Source organism: Amphiprion ocellaris, chromosome 6, assembly GCF_022539595.1.
Source record: "Amphiprion ocellaris isolate individual 3 ecotype Okinawa chromosome 6, ASM2253959v1, whole genome shotgun sequence".
Lineage (NCBI taxonomy): Eukaryota > Metazoa > Chordata > Actinopteri > Pomacentridae > Amphiprion > Amphiprion ocellaris.
The window spans coordinates 37,780,942-37,805,065 of NC_072771.1; the positions used below are offsets into that span (position 1 = coordinate 37,780,942).

At 39.2% G+C, this 24,124-nt stretch overlaps 1 protein-coding gene across 1 annotated transcript in view; it reads right to left on the reverse strand.

Annotated features, from left to right (window-relative positions):
- LOC111574700 (notch receptor 1) overlaps positions 1-24,124 on the reverse strand; it is a 67,284-nt gene that overhangs the window by 28,159 nt on the left and 15,001 nt on the right. Inside the window, exons 3-12 of the mRNA XM_023279422.3 lie at positions 18,374-18,636; positions 16,356-16,694; positions 12,767-12,889; positions 11,798-12,031; positions 10,113-10,268; positions 9,522-9,707; positions 8,393-8,506; positions 3,765-3,878; positions 2,408-2,641; positions 2,214-2,324 (exon numbers count right to left, since the gene is read on the reverse strand). Of these exons, the coding sequence (XP_023135190.2) occupies positions 2,214-2,324; positions 2,408-2,641; positions 3,765-3,878; positions 8,393-8,506; positions 9,522-9,707; positions 10,113-10,268; positions 11,798-12,031; positions 12,767-12,889; positions 16,356-16,694; positions 18,374-18,636 (1,874 nt within the window). The remainder of the gene's footprint in view (positions 1-2,213; positions 2,325-2,407; positions 2,642-3,764; positions 3,879-8,392; positions 8,507-9,521; positions 9,708-10,112; positions 10,269-11,797; positions 12,032-12,766; positions 12,890-16,355; positions 16,695-18,373; positions 18,637-24,124) is intronic.

Consider the following 24,124-nt stretch of genomic DNA (forward strand, 5'->3'; position numbering starts at 1 on the left):
GGCAACAAGTGAACACTACTTCAGTGGCCTGCTGATGATCACATCATTACGATCCTACTACAAATCCACCGCTGTGGACGTATCGGAACTGATCCAAGGAACAACTGATTAAATTGTGGGGGTGTTTCTGAGTCCCATCAATTCCCGCCACCTGCTACATATTTAGGTCATGTGATTCGGTATCTGTGCATAATGTACACATGCAGAACACACGTCTGTGTTCTGTGCAAGGTCAGGTCATGAACAGTCTTGGTGGAGTACTGCTCTCTGAGTGCTTGTCTTGTTAAATGACGTGACGAGCCGTGACCGTGTGCGTGTGAACACGTGTGTGCCAGGAAATTCACTTTTTAAGCCACTGACAGATGCGTCCAAATGTGATTCATTCAATAGTAAATGATCATTTAGTGCCTTAAATCTACCAACCACTTCCTGTTAAACCAGTATCTGGCTGCTGCTAATTTCCCACCGTGATGTACCAGCTGGTGGAAATGGGTTGGAGCGTGTGGGAATATATACTCATTAATGTTTGATAATATTGGATGCTTACTGCTAAATTGCTTATAATAGTTAATCAGAAAGATGTATTTGCTAAACAGATATACAATGCTTATTATACTGAGTGACACTGATTCATTTCTAAACATAGAGTGCCCTTGTCATTTTTTCAAACAGCAGTAGAAAAGTAGCTTTTGTTGCTGTGCAGAGTATCCTTGTTTTACAGGAAAACAGAAGAAGAACCAAGGCCACAGGAGCGAGTCAGCAGCACATCAGCGAAGGGAGGAACCGGAACTCGCCCAGCGGCCTGCATCTCAACACTTACATAGTCACACAACTCTGTTAGATTATAAAACACTGGGTCAGGGAGAAATAGCCAGTCTAATTCTGCTCCAACTGACTGAACACTTGTTGTCTGTTAGGGAAAGGCATTCAGACCCAGAGCTCTGTATTGTACATTCAATCTTGGTGTAATAAAGACTCTTTTTTAACCTGAATTGAATTCTCCTGACTACTCCATCAAAAGAACTGGAGGAAACAGCCTAACACATTGTTTTATTCTTTTATGATTAATTTCAGAATAGGCTGATTTCCAACAAGCGTTAAAGAATTAATTTCAGAATAAATATTGTCAATTACAATGTTGAAAGATGTTCTAAAAGCTGAAAAAAATGCAACTTTTTAGCAATTATCACCGTCTCCCGCAATTTCATCGCAACAAATAAGCTTAAAACATCGCAACTTACATCGCAATTTTTCAGAAAAGCTGCCACGAATTCAGGCATTTTAGGCCTCAACAATCTGGAAAAACACCCGCGAAATCCTGGAGGGGCTGATTAGTGTATAAACAGTGAAGGAACGGGGGGTAAAACGATCTTCAACAGGCCAGTTTTTGATGTATTATCATAAAATACACAACAGCACCTCATACAGCAGCACACAAAGCCTCCACACAACAGAGTCTATACATCAGAGCGGCAAATGGATCACTTTCCAGAAACATAAGGGGTTTAAAGTCGGCCTTTTGTCGGCCACTTGAAGCGTTGACGCTCTCATTCAGGTCGGTGCCACGCATGGCATAAAGGCGGCCCATTTGGCTTTAAAGCAGGGACCGGCTTCCGAGCTTTTAAGAGCTCAACTTTCAGGAATCTTTCAGGGAATCTTTTCTCCGGCTCGGATCCCCGGTGGCTCGGTGTGTGTGTGTCCTCGCGTTGTGAGGAGTTCAGCTTCGTGTCCGAACAGCAGCAGGTTGGAAACGGGGTGGAGCCGCAAAGTGACACCGGTCGAGCCCCAGAGGAGCATGTTCACTCGCTCGCCATCTGTCACCCTCCCCGGCAGGACCACACTCCTCCGTTCAGGCCTCAGAACTACACCAGAAATACTCATTCTGACTGCTAGTTACCTGACACAGATGTTTCTCCTGTCCACAATTAACTTTTATGGTTTTCTGAAGACTGAGGGTCTGAAATGTTTGTCAATAATGTGCTTCTAGGTTATTCTTGATTCATATTTGGGATCGTTTCTGGTGTGTTGGTATCCGTCTCTGCTGCACACTGTTAAAAATATGCATTTATTTTATTTTATTTATTTATTTATTTTTTTTAAACAGTTTTTTCAAACAATTTACTTTTAAATGTTTGTAGTCTTTAATTTTGGATGACAAAGAGGCTGAATCTGTTGTGTAGCACGTTTAAAGACGGAGCGATAACACGACTCACCAGTGTAGCCGGGTTCACAGGTGCATTCGTAGCCGTTAATCTTATCGATGCACGTCCCGTAGTCACAGGGGTTGCTTTTGCAGTCATCGATGTTGATTTCACAGTTGATTCCTGGAAGAAAAATGCTTTCAGTGACCTCAGATATCACATAAACTGAACCTGTAACCCTTGCAGCCCCTATGTCCGGTCCCTACCTGTGGTTCCTTTGGGGCAGCTGCAGATGTAGGCGTTCTCTCGGTCCTGGCAGGTTCCTCCGTTCCTGCACGGCTGACTCAGACACTCGTTGATGTTGGTCTCACAGAGGCGGCCTGTGAATCCGGGCTTACAGTGGCAGCTGAAGGAGGCCAGGCCGTCGATGCAGGTACCGTAGTGGCAGGGGTCAGAGTAACACTCATTGATATCCGTCTCACAGTGTCGTCCACTGTAGCCTGGGGGAAAAAACAGTTGTTTAATGGCAATTTCTGGAAATTTAGAACATTTCTTTCTTAAATATTTAGCCTTCTTTTACAACTCTTAACTCATTTTGACCTGGGAAAACTGCCACCAAGTTTAGACCTAATAATTTCAGCTTTTGTTCTATCATTGGTCAACAGAAGGCCAATAATGTCCAAGCAGAAAGAAAGAACAACCAGGTATAAGGTAAAAGTGGAGAAATCGAGTTAAATGTGGTTAAAGATTTACAAAATAAAAGCACCAAAAATTCCATATCCCATTACGGAAAAAAACACGTAGAACAAAATAAAAGTTGAAACCATAAAGATAAAACTATAAATATGTAATATGTGACAATAATAATAATAATAATAATAATAATAATAATAATAATAATAATAATAATAATAATAATAATAATAATAATAATAATAATAACGTACAGAAATAAAAAGTGATTATTTGGAGAATAAAATTAACAAAGAAAATGGAATAAATAGATGAGCATGTATACCTTCAATGCACTCACGGCTGAACTTGTACCCTTTTTTATTCTTTCTTAATAATAGTAATAATAATAAGAAGAAGAAGTTAAAATAAAAGTCTTCCTGAGTATTCTTCTTTTTTTTGTCCTTTCTGTAAAGCACTTTGTCAGCTCTGATTTTAAACAGTGCTTTACAAAGTTATTATTAATACTATTATTATAAATTTGCTAAGAGAAAAGCACCAAAAATGCCATATCTAATTAAGGAAAAAGAACAAGTGGAGTACAAGCAAACAGAGGGTAAAACCATTAACACAAGGGTAAAAATAATAGTAATAGTAATAGCAAATAAAACAAAAAAGTAAATAAATAAAGGGCAAAACAGAATAAAATGAACAAGTAAAATAGATGAGCATGTATATGTCTAAATCACGTCATCTGTGGGCTGCTGCACACTGGATCATGGTAATAACATGTAAGTGTATGTGCACACAGGACTGCACTTTAGCATCACAATCACTACCCTCTTGTTATTTATGACTTATTATTTTCTATTTTTCTATTGTTTTTCTGTTGTTGCACAGCCTTGAGGAGAAACAGTCCCTTTGCATTTCACGTGAAGAATAAAAGTGTACCTTCCGTGCACTCGCAGGTGTACTTGTTGGGCCCGTCGGTGCACTTGGCGCCGTTTTTGCAGGGTGTGCTGGCACACTCATCGATGTCTATCTGGCAGAGGTGCCCAGTGAAGCCTGGAAACACAACAAGAGGCCGTTATTGTGTGTGTGACGGAGTGTGTATGTGTGTTTTCAGACATGGCTACAGTGTTCTCACCGTTTCAAACGCTCATAATCCGGAGCTGTACGAGCTCCCAACGAATCAGAAATCTGCATGTTAATTAAACAACACCGCGAGCTCTCTCCCTCCCTTTTACGTCTTTTCAAGTGGGGGAGTCGGTTGAAGCAGAATGGGGGGGAGAAAGAAAGTTGCAAGGCCTCCTGAGAGACAAAGGAAGGCCTGTCTGCTCGACGCAGCGCCAAACTGAGCCTGTTGCTTCCTTTGTCCCCCTAAAACTTTTCCATCACAATGCACATTCTCCCCGTCTTGCTTTTTTCCCTCCCGCCTCCACAAAAAAGCTCCAGCTTGACCTCTAACCCTCCGCTATTCAAACTCCTGTTCATTCAGAATCAACCAGCAGGCTTTCTCCTTTCTTTTTCTTTTTCCCCTACGAGTTATTCTCATCTCAGATAATTTCTTCTTGTCACAGTCCAGGCAGGATGTTGTCTGATGAAGAGATAACAGCTCCAGCTTCCCCCGTCGGTTCACCACGACATCGCTCTCAGGTGTTTGAGGCTAAAAACAGACGTGCTCAGTTAATCCGGTGAGGAAGTATTTGTGAGCAGAGCTGATTTCTCCCAGTGGAATCAGTCAGTGTTTTCTGAATCAGCTGCAAACAGACGTGATGACTTGAATGCAGATGAATCTAAAGACAGTAAGACGTACATTACCCTCCAAATGCATGGTAACAACAGACTGACAGTGAAATTTTTGTTGTTTTGGGAGTTTAAATTTGAGATCACAAGCAATGAGACAAAACCAGCTTTAATTTTATGTTATGTATATGATATGCAATAGTCTTTACATGTGTCTATTTGGACATCAAAAAATATACGTTCTGTCTGTCCAACGACATGTTAAGAGTAGATTAGAATTTGACTGCATTGTTAAGAAGCAGTTGCTAAGAAATGGTAGAAATTTTGATAAAACCTTCTATTAAAGGACTAAAAGTCATGACTACAGGCTTCATTAGCGGCTTAGAAATCATGTACTTGTGCTTTGTGCTTTCGATTAACAGCAGCTTTTGGGCTGCAAGGCTTTGAAAAATGATTAACGACAGTTTTAACATTTATCTTAAAGAGGAAGTTGCCACAATTAGACAATTTATCAGAGCCAGAAGCTGTGAAAACAAAAAGAAATGTTGGATTTTTAGCTTGTCAGCAGTCCTTGAACCACTCGTGTTTGCTTTAAAATCATGATAGGTCATAAAAATCTCTAAACTCTATATGTCTCAATTTAAAAAACTAACCAAAAATACCTAAAAAGCTCTAAATACATTCTGTAAAAAACTATAAACAGTCTACTCTGTGGTACAATTCTGAAGTCATTAGTGATTTCAGCAAAAAAAAAGGGACTTTTTGGCTGAAATGCAGGCAGTGTTTACACAGAGACAGGAGACAAATATGGAAAAAAAAATTAGAAATGTAAGTTATAAAATATCTATAATATGCAGAGCAACTGTTTTTCCCGCAGTGTTGGTAAATATCTATAGTATGTAGAGTCTGATTAACAAATAATTTACTAACTTTTTATAGATGAGTCCAATAATAAAATCATTTCAGGAAGGCTCTGATGTATAAAAAAAAAAAACCTTAGACTAGTATTTATTAATCATTTTATGCATGTATCTTTAATAATGTTTGCAATCACTAATGAAAGCTGAATAGACTATCAATAAATTGTGATTTTTCACAATCTGGCAACCCAAAAATTGTTTTATTTAAGGGCTTGGAACCCACTTGTACACAATAACCTCTATTAAAGCTAAATTTACAACTTAAAACAACTTAAAGGGTGCCTTTTAAGAAACTAGGTCAATTTTACACAATATTTTTGGTATATTTGTCACCTCCTCTGATGTTATTTGGTTGGTTGAGTCTGTATGTATATGAATGTACAGACAGAGTGTGTGTTTTTAGTGTAGCAGCTACGATATTAAATGTGTGTGGGATTTGGACTCAGGATGAGACGGCGTAAAAATTCCTGGCAGTGCACGAGTATCACAGTTCTAGAAATGAAATGAAACGCTAAATAAGTCAAATATACAAAACGGCCAATATCAGAGAGAAAAACCCCTTCAATAATCAAAAAGTGGAGGATCAGCAGTCTGCAGGCCTGAGAGGGAGAAGCAACACCAGCCTGTTAGCAGCCATTTGGACGAAACCTCGGCCGAACAAACCGAGTGTTTATTTGGCAGGACGGCGATGCAAACGTTGGGTTTCATCACAGCGCAGCAGAACGTTCTCCTGACTCAAAAGAAAGAAACTACCTTCCCCAGATGCACACACACATGCACACATATGCATGCGAACACAAAAGGTGGAGGCAAGAAATGCAAGACATGCACTGGAGGGCCAAAGAGGGATTTATCCCCCAGACTGCCGGAATCAGACATTTCAATGGCTCTCAGTGGGGTTTCCATGGCTATTCCATGTACAGAAATGAAAAGGGGGGACCCTCGCCTCGGGCCTGGCTCGCAACAGGGACAAATTTACATCTCAAGCAGGGCGGTTGAAACCCCTCCCCCTGTGGTAAACCTTCCTGCTCCGGCCTAACGGTCTCAAAGCCCCCCAACCCTCCCAGAAAAAAAACACTTTCACCACCACTTTGTGCCGCTTCCTCACATAACCCTCGGTCGCTGTCACACACCCTGAGTTTTCTTAGGCGTTAAGCTCTTGTGTTCACTCTCGTAGCCCCTCTCTATTAATTCTGAAGCTCCGTCCTTCTTTTTATTTCGCTCTTCTTCCTTTCTCAACAGGAGGAATCCTGCCTTTGATCCACCCCGACTCTGAGCTTCTGTATTTTCCCTTTTCTGCAAAACTTCCACCTCAGTGCTCCCAATGAAAGAATGCAAAACAAAAAAACACATTTCGGTGGGAGTGTGAAGAACCTTCCTTTTCTCTGCTTCCAATAGTAGCTGCATTCCTTCACTCCCGAACAAATCATCAGTGCCTCTTGTCCAAACACTCCTAACACATTTCTGCAGGAAAACAACTAGCAGCCCCTTAAAAATAGACCCAAATAACCAACTCAAACGCCACCAGAAGAAATGTACTGCAAAAACTCGAAATCTCACCAAGTCCATTTGTCAGATTTTTAGTCAAACTGTCTCATCCCACTCGATTTAAGATAAATTCTCAAATCGAGTGGCAGCAAGTGACATTCATCAGATGGAGCGACTTGTTTTAAGACAATGCATCTTAAATATGTTGTTTAGTCAAACAATCTTGAAATTATCTTGTTTTGAGTAGAATTTTACAAGAAAACTCAAAATAAGATTAACCCTCCTGTTGTCCTCATTTACGGACACCAAAAAATATTGTTTTCTTGTCTGAAAAAAATCCCCAAAATCAACTTGCAAAACCTTCAAAAAGAAAATTCCAATAATTTCTTAAAAGTTTTATTTTTGAAAAAAATATCCCCCAAATTTGGCAAGAAAATTCTTGTAAATAGTTTCAAAAAATTAGTTAAAATCTTCCAAAAAATGCTAAAAATCTCTAAAGTGATTACATATATAAAACTTCTAATATTTTCTTTAAGAACATTCACATAAAAATCAACCAAAATCCAGCGAAATTCACTGGATTTTGGTTGATTTTTCTGTGAATGTTCTTAAAAAAACATTTTTAACATTTCTTTTTTCCCACCAAAAAATGTTCAAAAATTTCCCAAAAATGTTGAAAATGTGGACATCAGAAGTTTCACTGTGAAAATTATTTTTTTTTTCCATATTTTCAAACTTTAAAACGGGTTAATTTTGACCTACAGGATGACACAAGGGTTAAACTTATTTTGAGTTTTTGTGTAAAATTCAACTCAAAACAACATAATTTCAAGACTGTTTGACTTAACAAGATATTTAAGATGCATTGTCTTAAAACAAGTCCCTCCATCTGCTGAAATGTCACCTGTTAAGTGAATTTATCTTAAATCGAGTGGGATGAGACACTTTGACTAAAAATAAGACAAATAGACTTGGTAAGATTTAGATTTTTTGCAGTGTAGCAGCCCCTTAAAAATAGACCCAAACAATCAACTCAAACGCCACCAGAAGAGAAATGTCATTCTATGCTGCAGCTTCTCCTCCTATTATCAGCTCCCTCTTGTTTCCAGTCGCAGTCAAAAGTTTCTGCTCAATCATCAGACTTGATAAAAGGGATAAGAAACGTGTTCAAAAAGTTCAAACTTCCTCAAGCCTCTCCCTATAGATTTTTTTCTCTTTTTCCTCCTCCTTTTGCTGGGCTACCCGGGCCTGCGTAAGCCTGCCTCAGGGCTGGGATTAGTGCCCGTCCAGAGAGGTGTTTGTGTGTGTTTGTGCGTTTGAAAAAAAGGGAAAAGTGAGCTGAGGAGACGGAGGAAGATCGACCCTCGGTGCCCCCTGGTCCGGCGCCCTCCTCCCTCCTCCCTCCTTCCTGTACGGCAGCCTCACCTGTGGGGCACTGGCAGTAGAAGGCGTTGATCTTGTCGATACACTTGCCGTTGTTGAGGCAGGGGCTGCTGGCGCACTCGTCGGTATCGATCTCGCAGAACTCCCCCTCATAGCCTGGCCAATTAGCAGAGGGAGGGACGGGAGGGAGACGGATGGGTTAGACAGAGACACATGGCGAGAAGCACTTTCGCTGCCGTACGGGCTTTAAAATCATACACAGAGCTTACATGAATGAGATTAGCAATTATGCTCATTATAATTATATTATTTTCTCAATCGATCACGTTTTTGGTTAATAAAATATTGCAAAATGGACCATGATTTATGCCAAGTTTAACCCTCTGAACCCCAAAACTCACCAGTTAAGACATTGTAACTGTGAAAAAAGACAGTAATTTATGAGATTACTAGTTTCAAGTTATTACTCCGCCAAGGAATTGGAGTCTCAGTGGAGTTATGTGACGATCAGTGTCTGTTCGTCTGTCTGTCTGTCTGTTACTAGAAAACACACTCACGGATTTGGATGAAGCCTGCAGTTCAGCTGAGTTCAGTCAAAAATCATCTGAATTTTTGTTGAGTGACTGTTGGTTGCAGCTCAGTCATTAATGACTTTGTGGTTGCAGTAAGAAATATAGAATTTTTGGATTTTTACAAAATCTTTCTAGCACAAACGCTTTACTTTTACAGAAATTTTTAAAGGAGACAAAACAGAAGAAATTTTATACCAAAAAAATACTTTCAACAATTTGTTTTTAGATTTTTTTCACATTAAAATGGGTCAGTTAGGTCATTAGAAGCAACATAGAATGCTACTGTCCATTTCTACTAAACTAAGGAATGGCCGAGTTATGCGACGATTGGTTTACGTTTGTCTGTCTGATCTGTTAAAGACTCATCGCTTTTACAGTTTGTGGACTGTTTCTGATTAAAGTTTTGCACAGTCATATCCAAACGCCCATTCTGAGGCAGGAAAAACCCTGAGTAAATCACTGCACCAGTCACAAATTCCCCTTAAAGGCTGTAAAATATGTGCACCATCTAGCTCTAGCAACAAACATTAGGTATGATTAGGCCATGTGACACGGTTTAATGGGATTTTCTGTATAATCTCGGTCTTCCAGCTCCTTACCTGGCATGCAGATGCAGTGGAAGTCTCCGATCTGGTCCAGGCAGGTGGCCTCGTTCAGACACGGGTTCGACATGCACTCATTGATGTCGAGTTCACATCGCGGCCCGACGTAACCCCGCTGGCACTTGCACTGGAACGAACCTTTGGTGTTTATGCACTTCCCTGCGTGCTCGCATGGGTTGGAACCTGTTTCGGCAGATTAACGCGTTAATTTCACTTCCTTTAGCAGGTCGGCGTGTACATAAAGACCCGACGAGCAGCAGTTTTACTGTAAAGACATGACAATGAGATGATTTGGGTGGTTTAGCGATGTTTGACAAAGCCAAACCAAAGCCTCAATTGTGCGATTACAGCAGTAATACCCCAGCGGCTGTTATTTACTGCAATTATGGGCACAATTATGGGCACCAAAGTACCCATAATAACAGGAAAGAATGAGCTTGTATTTTGGCTTGTTTAAAGGCGTTATGAGTGCGGTAATTGAAGCTTCCCTGACAGTCGTACAGTTAAACTCCGAATATCTGTGTTGAAATGATGAAGAAATTAGACAACAGATGAAGCTGAAGCAGATCAGAGAGTTGGAAGTTTTACCCAGAGAGCATTCGTCAACGTCCTGATCGCAGGAAGCTCCAAAGTATCCCGAGGGGCAGGTGCAGAAATGGTTTCCGGTGACGGGGTTGGTGTCGCAGTTGGAGCCCTTCTGACAAGGGTTACTGATGCAGGCGTCGTCCAGCTGGCAGAGCAGACCTGGGGAAACAACGTTGACTTTATTATATTAAACTGAACATCATCATGTCATTTCTATCTGTTTCAATTATCCATAAAGTACAACAGTTTTTAACCCACAAAGATGACTTCTTTCAATCTGGTGTGAGCCCTAGTTTGTTTTTATTAACAGACGATGCCTCTAAACCTCAGAGCTTGCCGTTGGGTTTGAAAGGAATGCTATTTTGAAAAAAAATGCAGAAATTCCACAATTTATTGAGCCAAGAACTGTAAAAATAACAAGAATCTTTGGATTTTCAACTTTCTGACAGGTCCTTGAACTACTCATCTCCTTGAATAATCATTTTATTCTATGTCTCATTTAAAATTTTACAAAAGAGTAACAGATTGTGTTAAAAACAAAAAAAAATCTTGTACTCTTTGGGGTAACTGCAAAGCCATTAGTGACTCAGTTTTGACCAACAGTGACGTGACAAAAATTCAGGGACTTTTCAGCTGAACTGCAGGCTGTGTTTGCACAGAGCAGATGAGTACTGAAACAAAGTAAATCCTAAATAGTAAAATATCTATAATATGTAGAGCCATCATATTGTATTGAACATGTAGATTATAGGCTTTTTTTTCAATATGTGTAAAATAAATAATAAAGAAAAAAACTACTTTATTCTCTTCATTTTTGTAATTTATGGCATTATAACTGTGTTTTACTGCACACAATAGATTTCTGAGTTCTCTCTACTTCTAGCCATGGTTGTGCTGTTTCCATAGGGGTGCAGAACTTTATATTACAGTAAAAAAAAATAGTCCCACAGTGAGCAAAACTTTAGAAGGAGCAAAGAAAAACTGGGGTTCAGAGGGTTAATGTGAGAGAAAAATTGTGGCAAACTGACTTGCGAATACTTTAAACTCTGCTATTTAGCATTCATAAGTAGTTAAAAACATTAATAAACACATTATAATGTGGTTACAAGAGGGTGTTAGTGTTTATTTAAGGATTTGTATGTTACTGTAGCTCTCCTTGGAGGCTGGTTTTTCAGCTGATAATGTCTGGCATAAAAACAGCTGTAAATATATGAAACTGTTCTTGAATCTGCTTTAACTACATTATAGTGTGTCATAACTAATTTACTGATTGCCTCTATATTGTTAAAAAATGTTAAACAGGTAAACTTTGAGTAAAATGTTGCTGTTAATATCAAGAATTTAAGGGTATTTGGGGCAGAAAATGGAGGTTAAAATGACCTTCCTGCAGTAAAATAGGCTAATGGAAGTCTTTCTCATGGCAGTGAGAGTTTAACTGAGCATGTCATTTGTAAATAGGAAAAGAAAAAACAAAAAGTTTAGGACACCACAACCACAGGAGAAGCCAAACATCAGTATTTACGAGAGCCACAATGACTGGATGGTGTTGACTTTACAGCCTTTAATTCCAGTTAGTTTCAAGCTTAGTTAGTTACTTAGTGGATGCTTCACACCACACAAAACAGCTCAAACCGCTAAAGCTTACGTAACTGGTGCATTTTCACATTTTGACAAGGTAAAAAGCGTACCCGTGCGACCATGAGGACACTCGCAGTAGAAAGAGGCGACTCGGTCGTGGCAGGTGGAGCCGTGGTGGCAGGCGGCGCTGGCGCAGTCGTCGATGTTGTCGCTGCAGTCGTTGCCCGTCCAGCCGTTGACGCAGACGCACTGGTAGCTGCCGAACGTGTTGTGGCACGTGCCGCCGTTTTGGCAGGCGTTGGGCATCAGCTGGCATTCGTCAACGTCCTCTGTGCAGAGCTGACCTGCAGAAGACGAGTCGGTGTAAATTCATTAACCTGCTTCTTGTATCCTCTGATAGAATATTCAATTCAAATTCAATTAATTTATTTATTTACATAGTGCAGATTCACAACATACATTACTGTTCACAAGTTTGGAGTCACCCAGACAATTCCATGTTTTCCATTAAACTCCCACTTTTCTCCATGTGCTAACATAACTGCACAAGGGTTTTCTAATCATCAATGAGCCTTTCAACACCATTAGTTAACTCTCCATCTCTCCCCCAGATCAACCAAAATCCAGCGAAATTCAATGGATTTTGGTTGATTTTATGTGAATGTTCTTAAGAAACATTTTTAACGTTTCTTTTTTTCCACCAAAAAATGTTCAGAGATTTCCCAAAAATGTGGAAAATGTGGACATCAGAAGTTTCACTGTGAAAATATTTATTTTTTCCACATTTTCAAACTTTAAAATGGGTCAAATGTGACCTGCAGGACGACATGAGGGATAAACTTATTTTGAGTTTTCTTGCAAAATTCAACTCAAACAAGATAATTTCCAGATTGTTTGACTTAACAAGATATTTAAGATGCACTGTCTTAAAACAAGTCCCTCCATCTGCTGAAATGTCACCTGTTAAGTGAATTTATCTTAAATCATGGGGGGATGAGACATTTTGACTAAAAATAAGACAAATAGACTTGGTAAGATTTAGATTTTTGCAGTGTATACAGGAAGTTTGCTTTACGAACCTGTGAATTCCGGTTTGCACTGGCAGTTGTAGGTGTTGACTCCGTCCACACACGTCCCTCCATTCTGGCACTCGTGACCCGGACAGTCATCGATGTTGTGGTTGCAGTTTTTTCCCGTAAAACCTGAAAACCAAATAAAACCAACACACTGGCATTAACTCACGGCTTCACTGTGGGTTTGTGTGACGTTTTCCAGTGGTGGAGATTCTCTGTTTCTCATTTAAAAAACAACAATCCCCCCATTCACAACAACAACATGAAGTAACAGTTAAATGTGGTCAACTGTCTTTTCCTTCCCGAGAGCGAAGGCAGCTGTGCCCTTCTGAGGTTTGTGGCGAACTCCTCGAGTAACAGCACCCACTCCGCTGTACGGTTACACAAGAGGCAACCACCGGACTGTACAAGCGGCATGTTGGGCAACACAAGATGTAAAGCAAAAACCAATCATAACGGCCGTTTCTATACAGTCGCTTTGTGCCAGTTTCTGAAAAACTTCATGGTGTCTTCCAAAAAAGGAGTTTTTTTTACCCTAAAGACAACACATACAGCCAATAAAGTTTAAACTTTGCAATGAAATGTTGCTTAAGTGAATATCTGCAAATTAAAATGCCAATCAACTATTGCAGCTTCACTCGACTACATTGAATTACATCATTCTGTGCTGCTTCACCCCTAAGATGACATTTATTTTCTATTCTATGTGAACCCTGTGGTGTTTTATAAGACAATACTGTTACATGGACGTGAAATGCTTCAAGAATCCCTCCTTAAATATGAAATTGGGAATGTTGCAGTTGCTTACATCATATGTTTGGGATTTTATGATGTTTTGGATTCACTTAATGGTTGGTTCAAAGATGACAAGGCTGTTTTTTCGACAGGAGAAGATGATTCTGCGTGTTCTGTCAGAATTTACTGCTTTTTTATGGTGTTTTGACTGAGAAAATATGAACATAACTGCATGGGACCCTCCTAATATTTCCTATTTATTGCTATTTTAGAAACTACAAGTCACTCTTTTGCCGGAATTTTGTTTTACTAATTGATTTATATAGTCTTGATGTTTGCACAATTTTTTTTCGTTCACTATTTGACACGTGCAGCACTTTGGTTAACTCAGGTTGTTTTTAAACGTGCTATATAGATAAATTAGATTTTATACACAGAATTCTTTGCAATTGTGATCAGCAAGAAAGCTTTTTTGGGTCAAGGCTGAGAGGAGAAAAAACAGCTTCTGCTTTGATTTTTCCAGTTTCCCAGTTGCCACTGAATGCAGCATTACAATCACAACGTCTCATTCTTTGTGATGTATTTGACCACTACATGCATGAAACAAACCAGGTAGACTGATTTATTTTATACATTTAGGTGAATTTCAACCAAATAACAAACAAGGAAGAATCTGGGGTGCCAATGAAATCACACTGTGAAGAATAAGCCCCTTAAACATTAATCATTTTTGACAGTTGGGTCAATATTTGTGTCATACTTGTGTCAATGAAATAAGAAATGCTCTTTTAAGATGCATTTTTACATTGAATTTTGTGCACAAAGCTACTTTTGTAATGTTGAATATAATCTTTTTTTGTTTTAAATGTTCATTTTGACATGTTAGCCCTCAGATATGCTTCCTTCCTCAAAAAATATTTGCAAAAACTACAAAAAAAATGAAACTTGCAGTGTTTATATCCATGTTTTCAAGTTTACAGTGTTCAATTTCCCTGCATTTTTAAAGACTTTATTCCATAATAATCCTCCTTACGTTAAGGTCTCAGAGCATCAATCAACTACCTGAAATGTTCCGAGTAGAATAAGTGGAGAGAATTTATTGTCCTTTAAGGTTTATCATGAACTAGAAGAGGCTGTGAGTGACATGGCACGGAAAGTTGCGACACAAACTTATTTTACGGTTTTCTCAAGTGAGTGGAAACAGATGAGGAGTCAGTGTGTGTGGAGGTGACGGTGTTGTGGGCGGGACCAAAGTCCCAGCGAGCTTCGCTTCACTCCAGCATGTGAAAAGGATGTTGTCCTTTGACCGTTTCCTTACGATAAGCCCCGATGCCTTCCTGCTCTGCCTCGTTCACACACCGAAGCACCAACACACACAAACTGGATGTGCACACAGCAGACACACACAACATAACACAACATAAGCAGGAACAGCCCTGCCTTACATGACATCATTGCTTAAGCAGCAGCTCTGATATTTCAAGTCATTTAAAGGCATTTAAAGCGACCTGACTTCAATTCAAGAAGCTCACATGAGTCAGGTTGGTTAAAGAACGATGGAGTTTGATCAATAAGTCACCTGTTTTATCACTAAAGACTTTTCTTTTCTTCTTCTTAATAGAAAAACTATGTAAAAGCTAAGAAACTAAAGTTATTCTCCCATTTTAAAAATATTTGAGCTCAGAAACTACTCCTACATAAGATGATGAGTCACAGTAGCTCTTTAAGGTTCTTTCTGCTTTTCTATGTCGTGCTTCCTGCTGGCATTTGCTTCTTAGGTTTGCTAACATCAGTTTATACAGGAAAGTTAGAGGGTAAAACACTAGCAAGAAAGAAAGAAAGAAAGAAAGAAAGAAAGTCAATATTTAAATTAATATTTTTTTCACTAATTTTACTGGATATCTGAAATTGAACAGAACAGGCAAACTCTGTGAAATAACAGCTTCAAAAAATAATTACAATATTTTAATCCCTAACATAAATATCTTTTGTTTTGCAAAATGGCAAATATTTGTAAAATGCCAATATTTTCGTCTGACTTATATACAGTAAAAACTGCTTAATTAAAAAAAAAAACAAACAACAAAAAAAAAAAACATTACCGTTTGTAAAAGTATAGACTTTTAGTGTAGGAATTATTTACAGCTGTGGCCTGTTATTTTATACTTAGCATGTAAATGAATATCCTTTTTCTGTGATTTCCTGGATATTATCTGATATCTTTTTTTTTTTTTTTTTTTAAAAAAAAAAAAAAACAAGGCAAAATCTGTGATAACAGCCTAAAAATAATTGCAATATTTTAATCTTTAACATGCATGATTTTTCATGTGAAATTTGACATATATTAGTAAAAAGACAATATTTCAGGCTGATATATATATACAGTAAAAACTGTTTAATTTTTTAAAATGACCATTTGTAAAAATACAGATTTTTGATGTGAAAATTATTTATAATTTTGGCCAGATAATTTTTATGTTAACTTTAAAGTATTACCTTTTTTCTGTAATTTTCTTATTTTTTTTCTGTAATTTAACAAAACAGGGAAAATTTGTAAACTCTGAAACATGTAAACACTTAAAAACTACATTTGTTTAAATATACGGCACAGTTGCTAATTGTTTACTCTCAGTCAGTCAGTATGTTTTTTTGGTTGCTAATGAGAAAATAAGTTTTATAACTTCTAACAGCTGCTTCTAAGAAATGCAAATTAATTTCCAGCTTCTTTGGACTCTCCTGCTCTTCATTCCCTCAACAGCACGAAGCTGCAGACACCTAAACTGAACTTTACCCAGATTTAAAGCCTGATGTGAGCAGCATGAACTACAGCAGCCCATCACCCCAGCAGAGGAGCTCTGACCTGGCACACAGGAGCACTCGTAGCTGGTGTCTCCCTTCTGGATGCAGGTTCCTCCGTTGTGGCAGGGCGACGGGTTGCAGGGCAGGTAGCGGCTCTCGCAGTGTTTCCCCGTGAACTCCTGAGGACACTGGCATCTGTAGCCGCCCACCTCGTTGATGCACACGCCGCCGTTTTTGCAGGGCGACGGGTTGGCGTCGCACTCGTTGACGTCCTGTTTGCAGGTCTTTCCGGAGAAGAAGGGCGTGCAGTTGCAGATGTAGTGAGTCTCAAAGGTGGAGCACTGGCCGCCGTTGGCACACGGGTTTGAGGCACAGGGGTCGGCTTGATGGCACATTTTACCTGAAGGCAAACGAGAATGAGGCTCAAAATGATGAAAAATTATATGGTACGTCAAAAACTCGGGGTCAACCAGACAATTTCATGTTTTCTCACACTTTTCTCCATGTGCTAACATAATTACACAAAGGTTTTCTAATCATCAATGAGCCTTTCAACACCATCAGCTAACACAATGTAGCATTAGAACACAGGAGTGATGGTTGCTGGAAATGTTCCTCTGTACCTCTATGGAGATATTCCATTAAAAATCAGCTGTTTCCAGCTACAATAGTCATTTACCACATTAATAATGTCTACACTGGATTTATCATTCATTTAATGTTGTCTTCATTGAAAAAAATGCTTTTCTTTCAAAAATAAGGACATTTCTAAGTGACCCCAAACTTTTAAACAGCACTGTATATGTAAAAAAAAACCAAAAAAAAAACAGGTTCAACTCTCAAATAACAAATTCTCAAGATGGTAAAATCCAACAAAAACATGTTTTCTGAGCACAAATCCTGTAAGACTGCAAAAATATTTTTAGAAAATTAGAGAACTGAATCAAAAAAATAGAAGAAACTTTTAGTTTCCACATTATGGGAACTGAAAAAGCAGGAATTTTTAAAGAAAATATTAAAAATAATTAGATGTTACTCCTAAATTTTTATCCTCTGAAACCCACTAATAAGTCTGAAAAGTGTATTGTCTTTACAAAAATAACCAAAATTTCACCATTTATCAGAGTCAAAAATGGTAAAAACAAAGAGAATCGTGGACTTTTTTTCTTTGATGTTCCTTGGATTCATCTGAAATATGCAGTTTAGTCAAATAGTAGTAATAAAAATATGTGCATATATATCTACACAAGCTTAAAAATTACAGTATTTCATCAAAATCACGGAATTTTATATGCCTCATTTAAAAATGTGCCAAAAAGAAATCATTTGGACAAACTAAATTGTGCAGAAAACCAAAAATTCTGCACTCTTCAATATAATCGTGAAGCCATGACTGACTCAACTCAACCAACAGCCACATGGCAAAAAATGTCCAGAGTTTTTGGCTGAACTAGGTTGAACTGCAGACAGTGCTCACGCAGAGCAGATGTTGTTCCACAGAGGTGAAGTTTTTACTCAAAAGAAAAAAGCACAAGCTACAACCCGTTTCCTGCCTTTCCTGGCAGTGTCGATATTTTTATAGGCAAAGTCAAGACCTACCTTTTTATTTGGAAGTCGTCAGATAGATTTTATTGATATATTACTCTTCTTAGAACTAATTTTATTCACTTATATACATATTTTAGTCTAGTTAATGTACAATTTATTACTTCATTTTTATCCTCTCTTATTCTGCTTTTAAAATGTTTGACTTCCTATTTCTATCTCTACTTTAATAGTAGATACTTGAGCTTATTTTATTTATTTTTGTAGCTTATTTTATTTCATTTTAACTCATCTGGTGTTTCCTCATTGCATGTGTTATGATAGGAAAGCATTTCCCCATTTTCCTTTATTTATTATATGATTTTGAGTTGTTTACACTGCTTTACTGCATTTTTATTTCTGTTGTATTTGATTTGTATGAAAAGTCCATAAATCAAGTCTGGTTGATATCCTGCTTATCACCCTGCAACCCATCAGATGCACTTTACAACCAACTAAAAACTGCTCTACATTCACAGGCCAGCGTCGTCTCACCTGACCATCCAGGTGGGCAGCGACATCTGTACGCCAGCACGCCGTCGGGCTCGCAGGTGCCTCCGTTGCGACACGGCGCGCTGACGCAGGCGCCGATGACGGGCGTCATGCAGCGGCGGTCGGTGTAGCCGGCTCTGCAGGTGCAGCTGAAGTCCACAGTGTTGCCCCTGGAGACGGCCCGACACGTGCCGCCGTTCATGCATGGCGAGTTGGTGCACGGGTCATGAAACTGGCACCTGCTGCCTACGAATCCGTCCCGGCACCTGGAGGAAGAAAGGAAAGAGCGAGTGGTCAGCAGCAGTCTTTGTCAAGAAAATCTATCATGTTCATTTTGACAGACGTACGTTTAACACTCTGAACTCCAGGCAGTTTCTGTGTGTCTGGAGGCACATTTCTCTTCATTGTAGGATCATTTTTCACTGCAATATAAAGTCCTGCACCTCTATGGAAACAGAACAACCATGACTACAAGAAGACAGAACTCAAAATGTCTTCTATGTTGTGTAGAAAAGTTAAAATGGCACAAATCGTATAAAAGGAAGAAGGAAAGCTGAATTTCGGTGATTATTTTTCGCTGATTTATGTCCAACATTTTTTTAAAAGTTCCCTCAGGTGTTATGAATACCAGAACAAATGATGGCCCTACAGACTGCATATATTTTACTACTTACATTTCAATTTGTTTCCATACTTATACCTCCTATCTGCAGTGTGAACACTGCCTGCAGTTCAACTCAGTTCAGTCAAAAAGTCTCAGAATTTTTATCACATGGCTGTTGGTTGCAGTTGAGTCAGTTATGGCTTAACAGTTGTGTTGAGGAGTGTAGAATTTTGAGTTTATATTTGAATTCCATTTGAGCAAATGGCTTATTTTTGGCAAATTTTCAAATGAGCAGCATACAATAATGTGATGTTGATAAAATGTCACAATTTTAAGCTTCAGATGAGTAGTTCAAGGGTTTAGAAAGTAGAAAATCTGACAATTCTTTTAGTTTTCCCAGATTCTGGCTTGGAATAATTGTGTAATTTGCATGATTTTTAAAGATAAAATGCTTTTAAAATCATGTGTTTGAGGTTCAACAAAAGAGGTTTTTTTTTGTTTTTTTTTAAAATTATCATAAAAATGTGCATTTTACCATCAACATTCTTTTCATAAGCTTGTTTGGATTGGATTTTTTTTTTTAATTATTTTTTTATCCTGGAAAACTGAGAGAACAAATTTCAATCAGAAAGATCAGAAAAATCTGATTAACTTAATTCATTGCAACTCAGATAGAGGTAGAAAATTACTAAAATTTAGAGCAGAAGGTTAAAAAGAACCACCATTATATCCTGGATTCAACAATTTACTAATGACCCAATAAAAACATTCTGTCCTCAAGATGTATTGGCCAACTAATAAATGTCTTTTCCCAATTTATTCCCCTCATTTAGCATTAGCATGATAAAGAGTGGGACCAGTCAAAGGGAAATTCCAAACACTGTTTTCATCCATCCAGTCAAGAGTTCACGAGACCAATACAACTCTTTGGACTCGCAAAGGTCCCTCTTTTGTGCACTACTGTGCTTATAAATCAGCCTTCTGGGTAACAGCCTTCCCTGATACCACTAACTATCCATTTGTCCTAAAAGAGGGTCCTGCCTGGGTGTTTTTTTTTACAACACAGCAACACGACCATGAGAAACTATGCTTTAAACGGGACATTCGTCTTTCTACCGTCACCCCCTGTGAACAATGTGTTCGAGCTGTAAAAGTGGGAGGAGGAGGAGGACAAACTCCTGTGATGTTTCTCACAGGTTGAGCCCGAGTCATAAACGCCACTCGGACTCCGGCGAACAAGTTCCCAGAGATCACAGGGACACATTCACACATTTACAATTACAATGAGTGGAGCTGAAGGCTTGTCCCCTGAGGACACACCCGGCTCGACCAAGGGGCCACACACACATCCAGACAGGAAGATCACACTCAGGAGCTTTTCACAGCAGCGTGCACGTCCACACAGTAACGTAGATGAAGGTCAAACAAGTCAGACTCCACAGCTTCTCAACTGGATCTGAAATATTCACCCTCCTGTTATGTTGTGGGCTGCCTGGTTGATCCTGCCAGTAGTATATACGACCATTCAGAAGTTTGGGGTCACTTAGAAATTTCTCTATTTTTGAAAGAAAAGCAGTTTTTTTCCAGTGAAGATAACATTAAATGAATGATAAATCCAGTGTAGACATTGTTAATGTGGTAAATGACTATTGTAGCTGGAAACAGCTGATTTTTAATGGAATATCTCCATAGAGGTACAGAGGAACATTTCCAGCAACCATCACTCCTGTGTTCTAATGCTACATTGTGTTAGCTAATGGTGTTGAAAGGATCATTGATGATTAGAAAACCCTTGTGCAGTTATGTTAGCACATGAATAAAAGTGTTAGTTTTCATGGAAAACATGGAATTGCCTGGATGATCCCAAACTTTTGAATGGTAGTGTATGCTTGTCTGAATGCTTAAGCCATGCAAGTCTACGGTACAGAGAAACTGCGAACAGCTCATTAAATTAGTTATGGGTGAGTTTTGTTTTTTTTCCCATCCTCGCCACTCTCCAGTCAACTTTCAGTGATTCACATAAAAGAGCTTTCTTTGGAACTCCTGCTAAACACCATTTCCACCAATCTGTACAGCAGAAGCAAAGAGTGGGAAGTTGGCATCACACAAAGACCCAAAATACACACATTAATTGGAAGTATTCCAGGTTGAATTAATCTGAATTCTCCTTTAACATCTGTTGGCAGTAGACTGGTCCTCATTCCACAGTAATCTATAAAAGTGACTGTTTTATGCTTTTTAGGCAAGAAAGGCACTCAGAGAGCACAGTCCTCCGCCAAGGCTGTTCAGTCGTATCATTTCCAACGGATGAAATCTTTAAAAAGTTCATGGCAGAAATCACAGCACCATAGAATGTGTCCATTTAATATAGATGTACCCACAAACACAATGACCTTGTGCTGAGCACAGGCGTGTGTTATGCATGTGTGCGTTATGTACGGATACCAGATCACGTGACCTAAATATGTAGCAGGCGGCAGGAATTGATGGGACTCAGAAACACCCCCACAATTTAATCAGTTGTTCCTTGGATCATTTCTGATGGATAAGTCCTGATAAGTCCTCAGTGGTGGATTTGTAGTAGGATCACAATCAGCTGATGTAGTGTTCACTGGTTGTCATGGTTACAGTGACGCCGTGCCGCTACCTGGCAATGATACAGAAATTTTTAACAAATCCGTGGATCCAGACTATAAACTGCATCACTGCCAGAATCTAATCACTTGGTCCTTGTGTCACAGACAGACAGACAGACAGACAGACAGACAGACAGACAGACAGATGCCGATCATCACATAACTCTGCCATTCCGTGGTTTAGTAAAATGAACAGTAGCATTCTATGTTGCTTCTAATGACCTAATTGACCCATTTTAAAGTGAAAAAAATCTAAAAAGCAATTGTTGAAAGTATTTTTTTGGTATAAAATTTCTTCTGTTGTGTCTCTTTTAAAAATTTCTGTAAAAGTAGTTGTGCTGGAAAGATTTTGTAAAAATCCCAAAATTCTATATTTCTTACTGCAACCACAAAGTCATTAGTGACTCAGCTGCAACCAACAGTCACTCAACAAAAATTCAGATGATTTTTGACTGAACTCGGCTGAACTGCAGGCTGTGTTTCACCAAACAGACAGGAGATGGAAACTAACTAATAATGTAAGTAGTAAATTATATAAAGTATACAGACCCTCCATTATTTCTTTCCAGTTTTGGAAATACTCGAGGGAACAAATATAAATGTCGATTCAAGGTTTATGAAATATTTGTAAAATTAATTATTAAAAAAGATTCAACTTTTTTTCGTTTATTAGGATTAAAATTTTACTATATTGCGCAAAAGACATTTTTCAGTTAAATTTACTTCCGTAGAGTTCCACAGAGGCGCAGGACTTTATATTGCATTGAAAAATAAGCACATAGTGAGAAAAAATTGCAAAAAAAAAAATGCTTGGAGTTCTTTATTTTTGTTAATTTTTAAAAATGTCAAAAAAAATTCCTTCGCCCAGCTTCTTTATATGAGGATATGCTGATTTTTAAAGTCAGTGCAGACTTAAATTGAATCTCTGGTGTTTAATTAACACCCCAAACACAAATTTATAAGTTTTTTTCCATGCTTGCACTGGTACAATATTTAGCAAAATTGACCAGAATGACACCTATTGGATTTGTCTGCCTACTAAACCTGGTGCAATTTCTAAATTTATGCTTAAAATCTGTGAACCAGATTAAAAAAGATAGATCTCTGGCATGTTTGAGCACAGCGTCATTCCCAGCTATTGAGTTGTGAGTGTACTACAGACACAGTACCATATTCATCCCTTTCTGTAGCCCATTTTGACACCAACACCAAGCATCTCATTCAGACCTGCTCCATTAGACCACATTCACATATCCATCGCCCTCAGAGACTCGCTGCTGTTGTCAACAACGCTGGGTGGTCAGAGAGGCTCGGTCATTACAAAAACAAAGCATCTCCTCAAAAAGAGACAAAAACACAGAAGAAAGACATCAGCGGTGTTTGGAATTCCTGCTCCTAATCCGCTCCTTTTCTCAAAAGTTGAGACACGAGAAAAGCGTCCGTCATGGCACCCTTCAGCAGCTCTCAGGGCTGAAATGTGCTCGCTTTGACCCCTTTGTCAGCACTCATTCATCCCGGGGACAAGGCGGCATCTATGCCACGGTGTTTGAGCTGCGAGCCAACATTATGGCCACTTCAAAGCGCCGTGCCACCACCTCGGCGCTCGTTATTCTTTCCTCCCTGGAGAGGATTTGCTCGAGCATCAGACAAGGGATGGGCAGGGGATGAAACGGAGGAAGCTGTGGAGCAACCTCCAAGAAACATGAAAGATTTCTGGATTCCTGCGCAGAGGAAAATTACACATTGAATGTCTACGAGTTCAGAAATCTTCCGCTTTGTTGTTATTTTGGGTGTTTTCTTTTGCACATACTTAGAATATTGTGCATAAAACGTCCTGCATCCATCAAAGCGGCCTTCCCACGACACTGAAACCCGAAGTCACTCTGAAATACCTGAGCAGAGCCAGTGAGTCTGTTGGCCCTGAGGGTCTGGCAGCACCGAGTCCCCAAACATTCCCAGGACGTCCAGCATGTATGCATGTGTGTGTGGATGTGGGGCCCAAGCTGTGGCCCCTTTAGAGGGGACAGCTCGGTGTTTGGACAGGGTCTCCCTCTCAGGGGATTAGCAGCCTTAGGACTGTGGCAAGCAAAAGAAAACATCACATGCTAGGCTGCCTGCTGCATAAACAGTAGCAGCGAGCGGTGGCATGTGGCCACGACGAGACATCGGCTGCCTGACTTCTGACCTCACAGCATTAGCGACTGAATATTCGGATATTCGGGTCCAGTCCTAATTGCAACATTTTCATGTTTGCGAGAGGCGAAATCTGACTAAATCCAATAGAAACAGAATATAACTAGAAAAGTGCTCAGAGAGAGCAGTACTCAGCCAAGGCTGCTCATTCCTTTTATCATTTCCGACGGATAAGTCCCAATAAGTCCTCAGTGGTGGATTTGTAGAAGAATCGCAATCATGTGATCGTCAGCAGGCAGCTGACGTAGTGTTCACTTGTTGTCATGGTTACAGTGACGCTGTGCTGCTATCTCGCAATGATACAGAAATCGTGGATCCAGA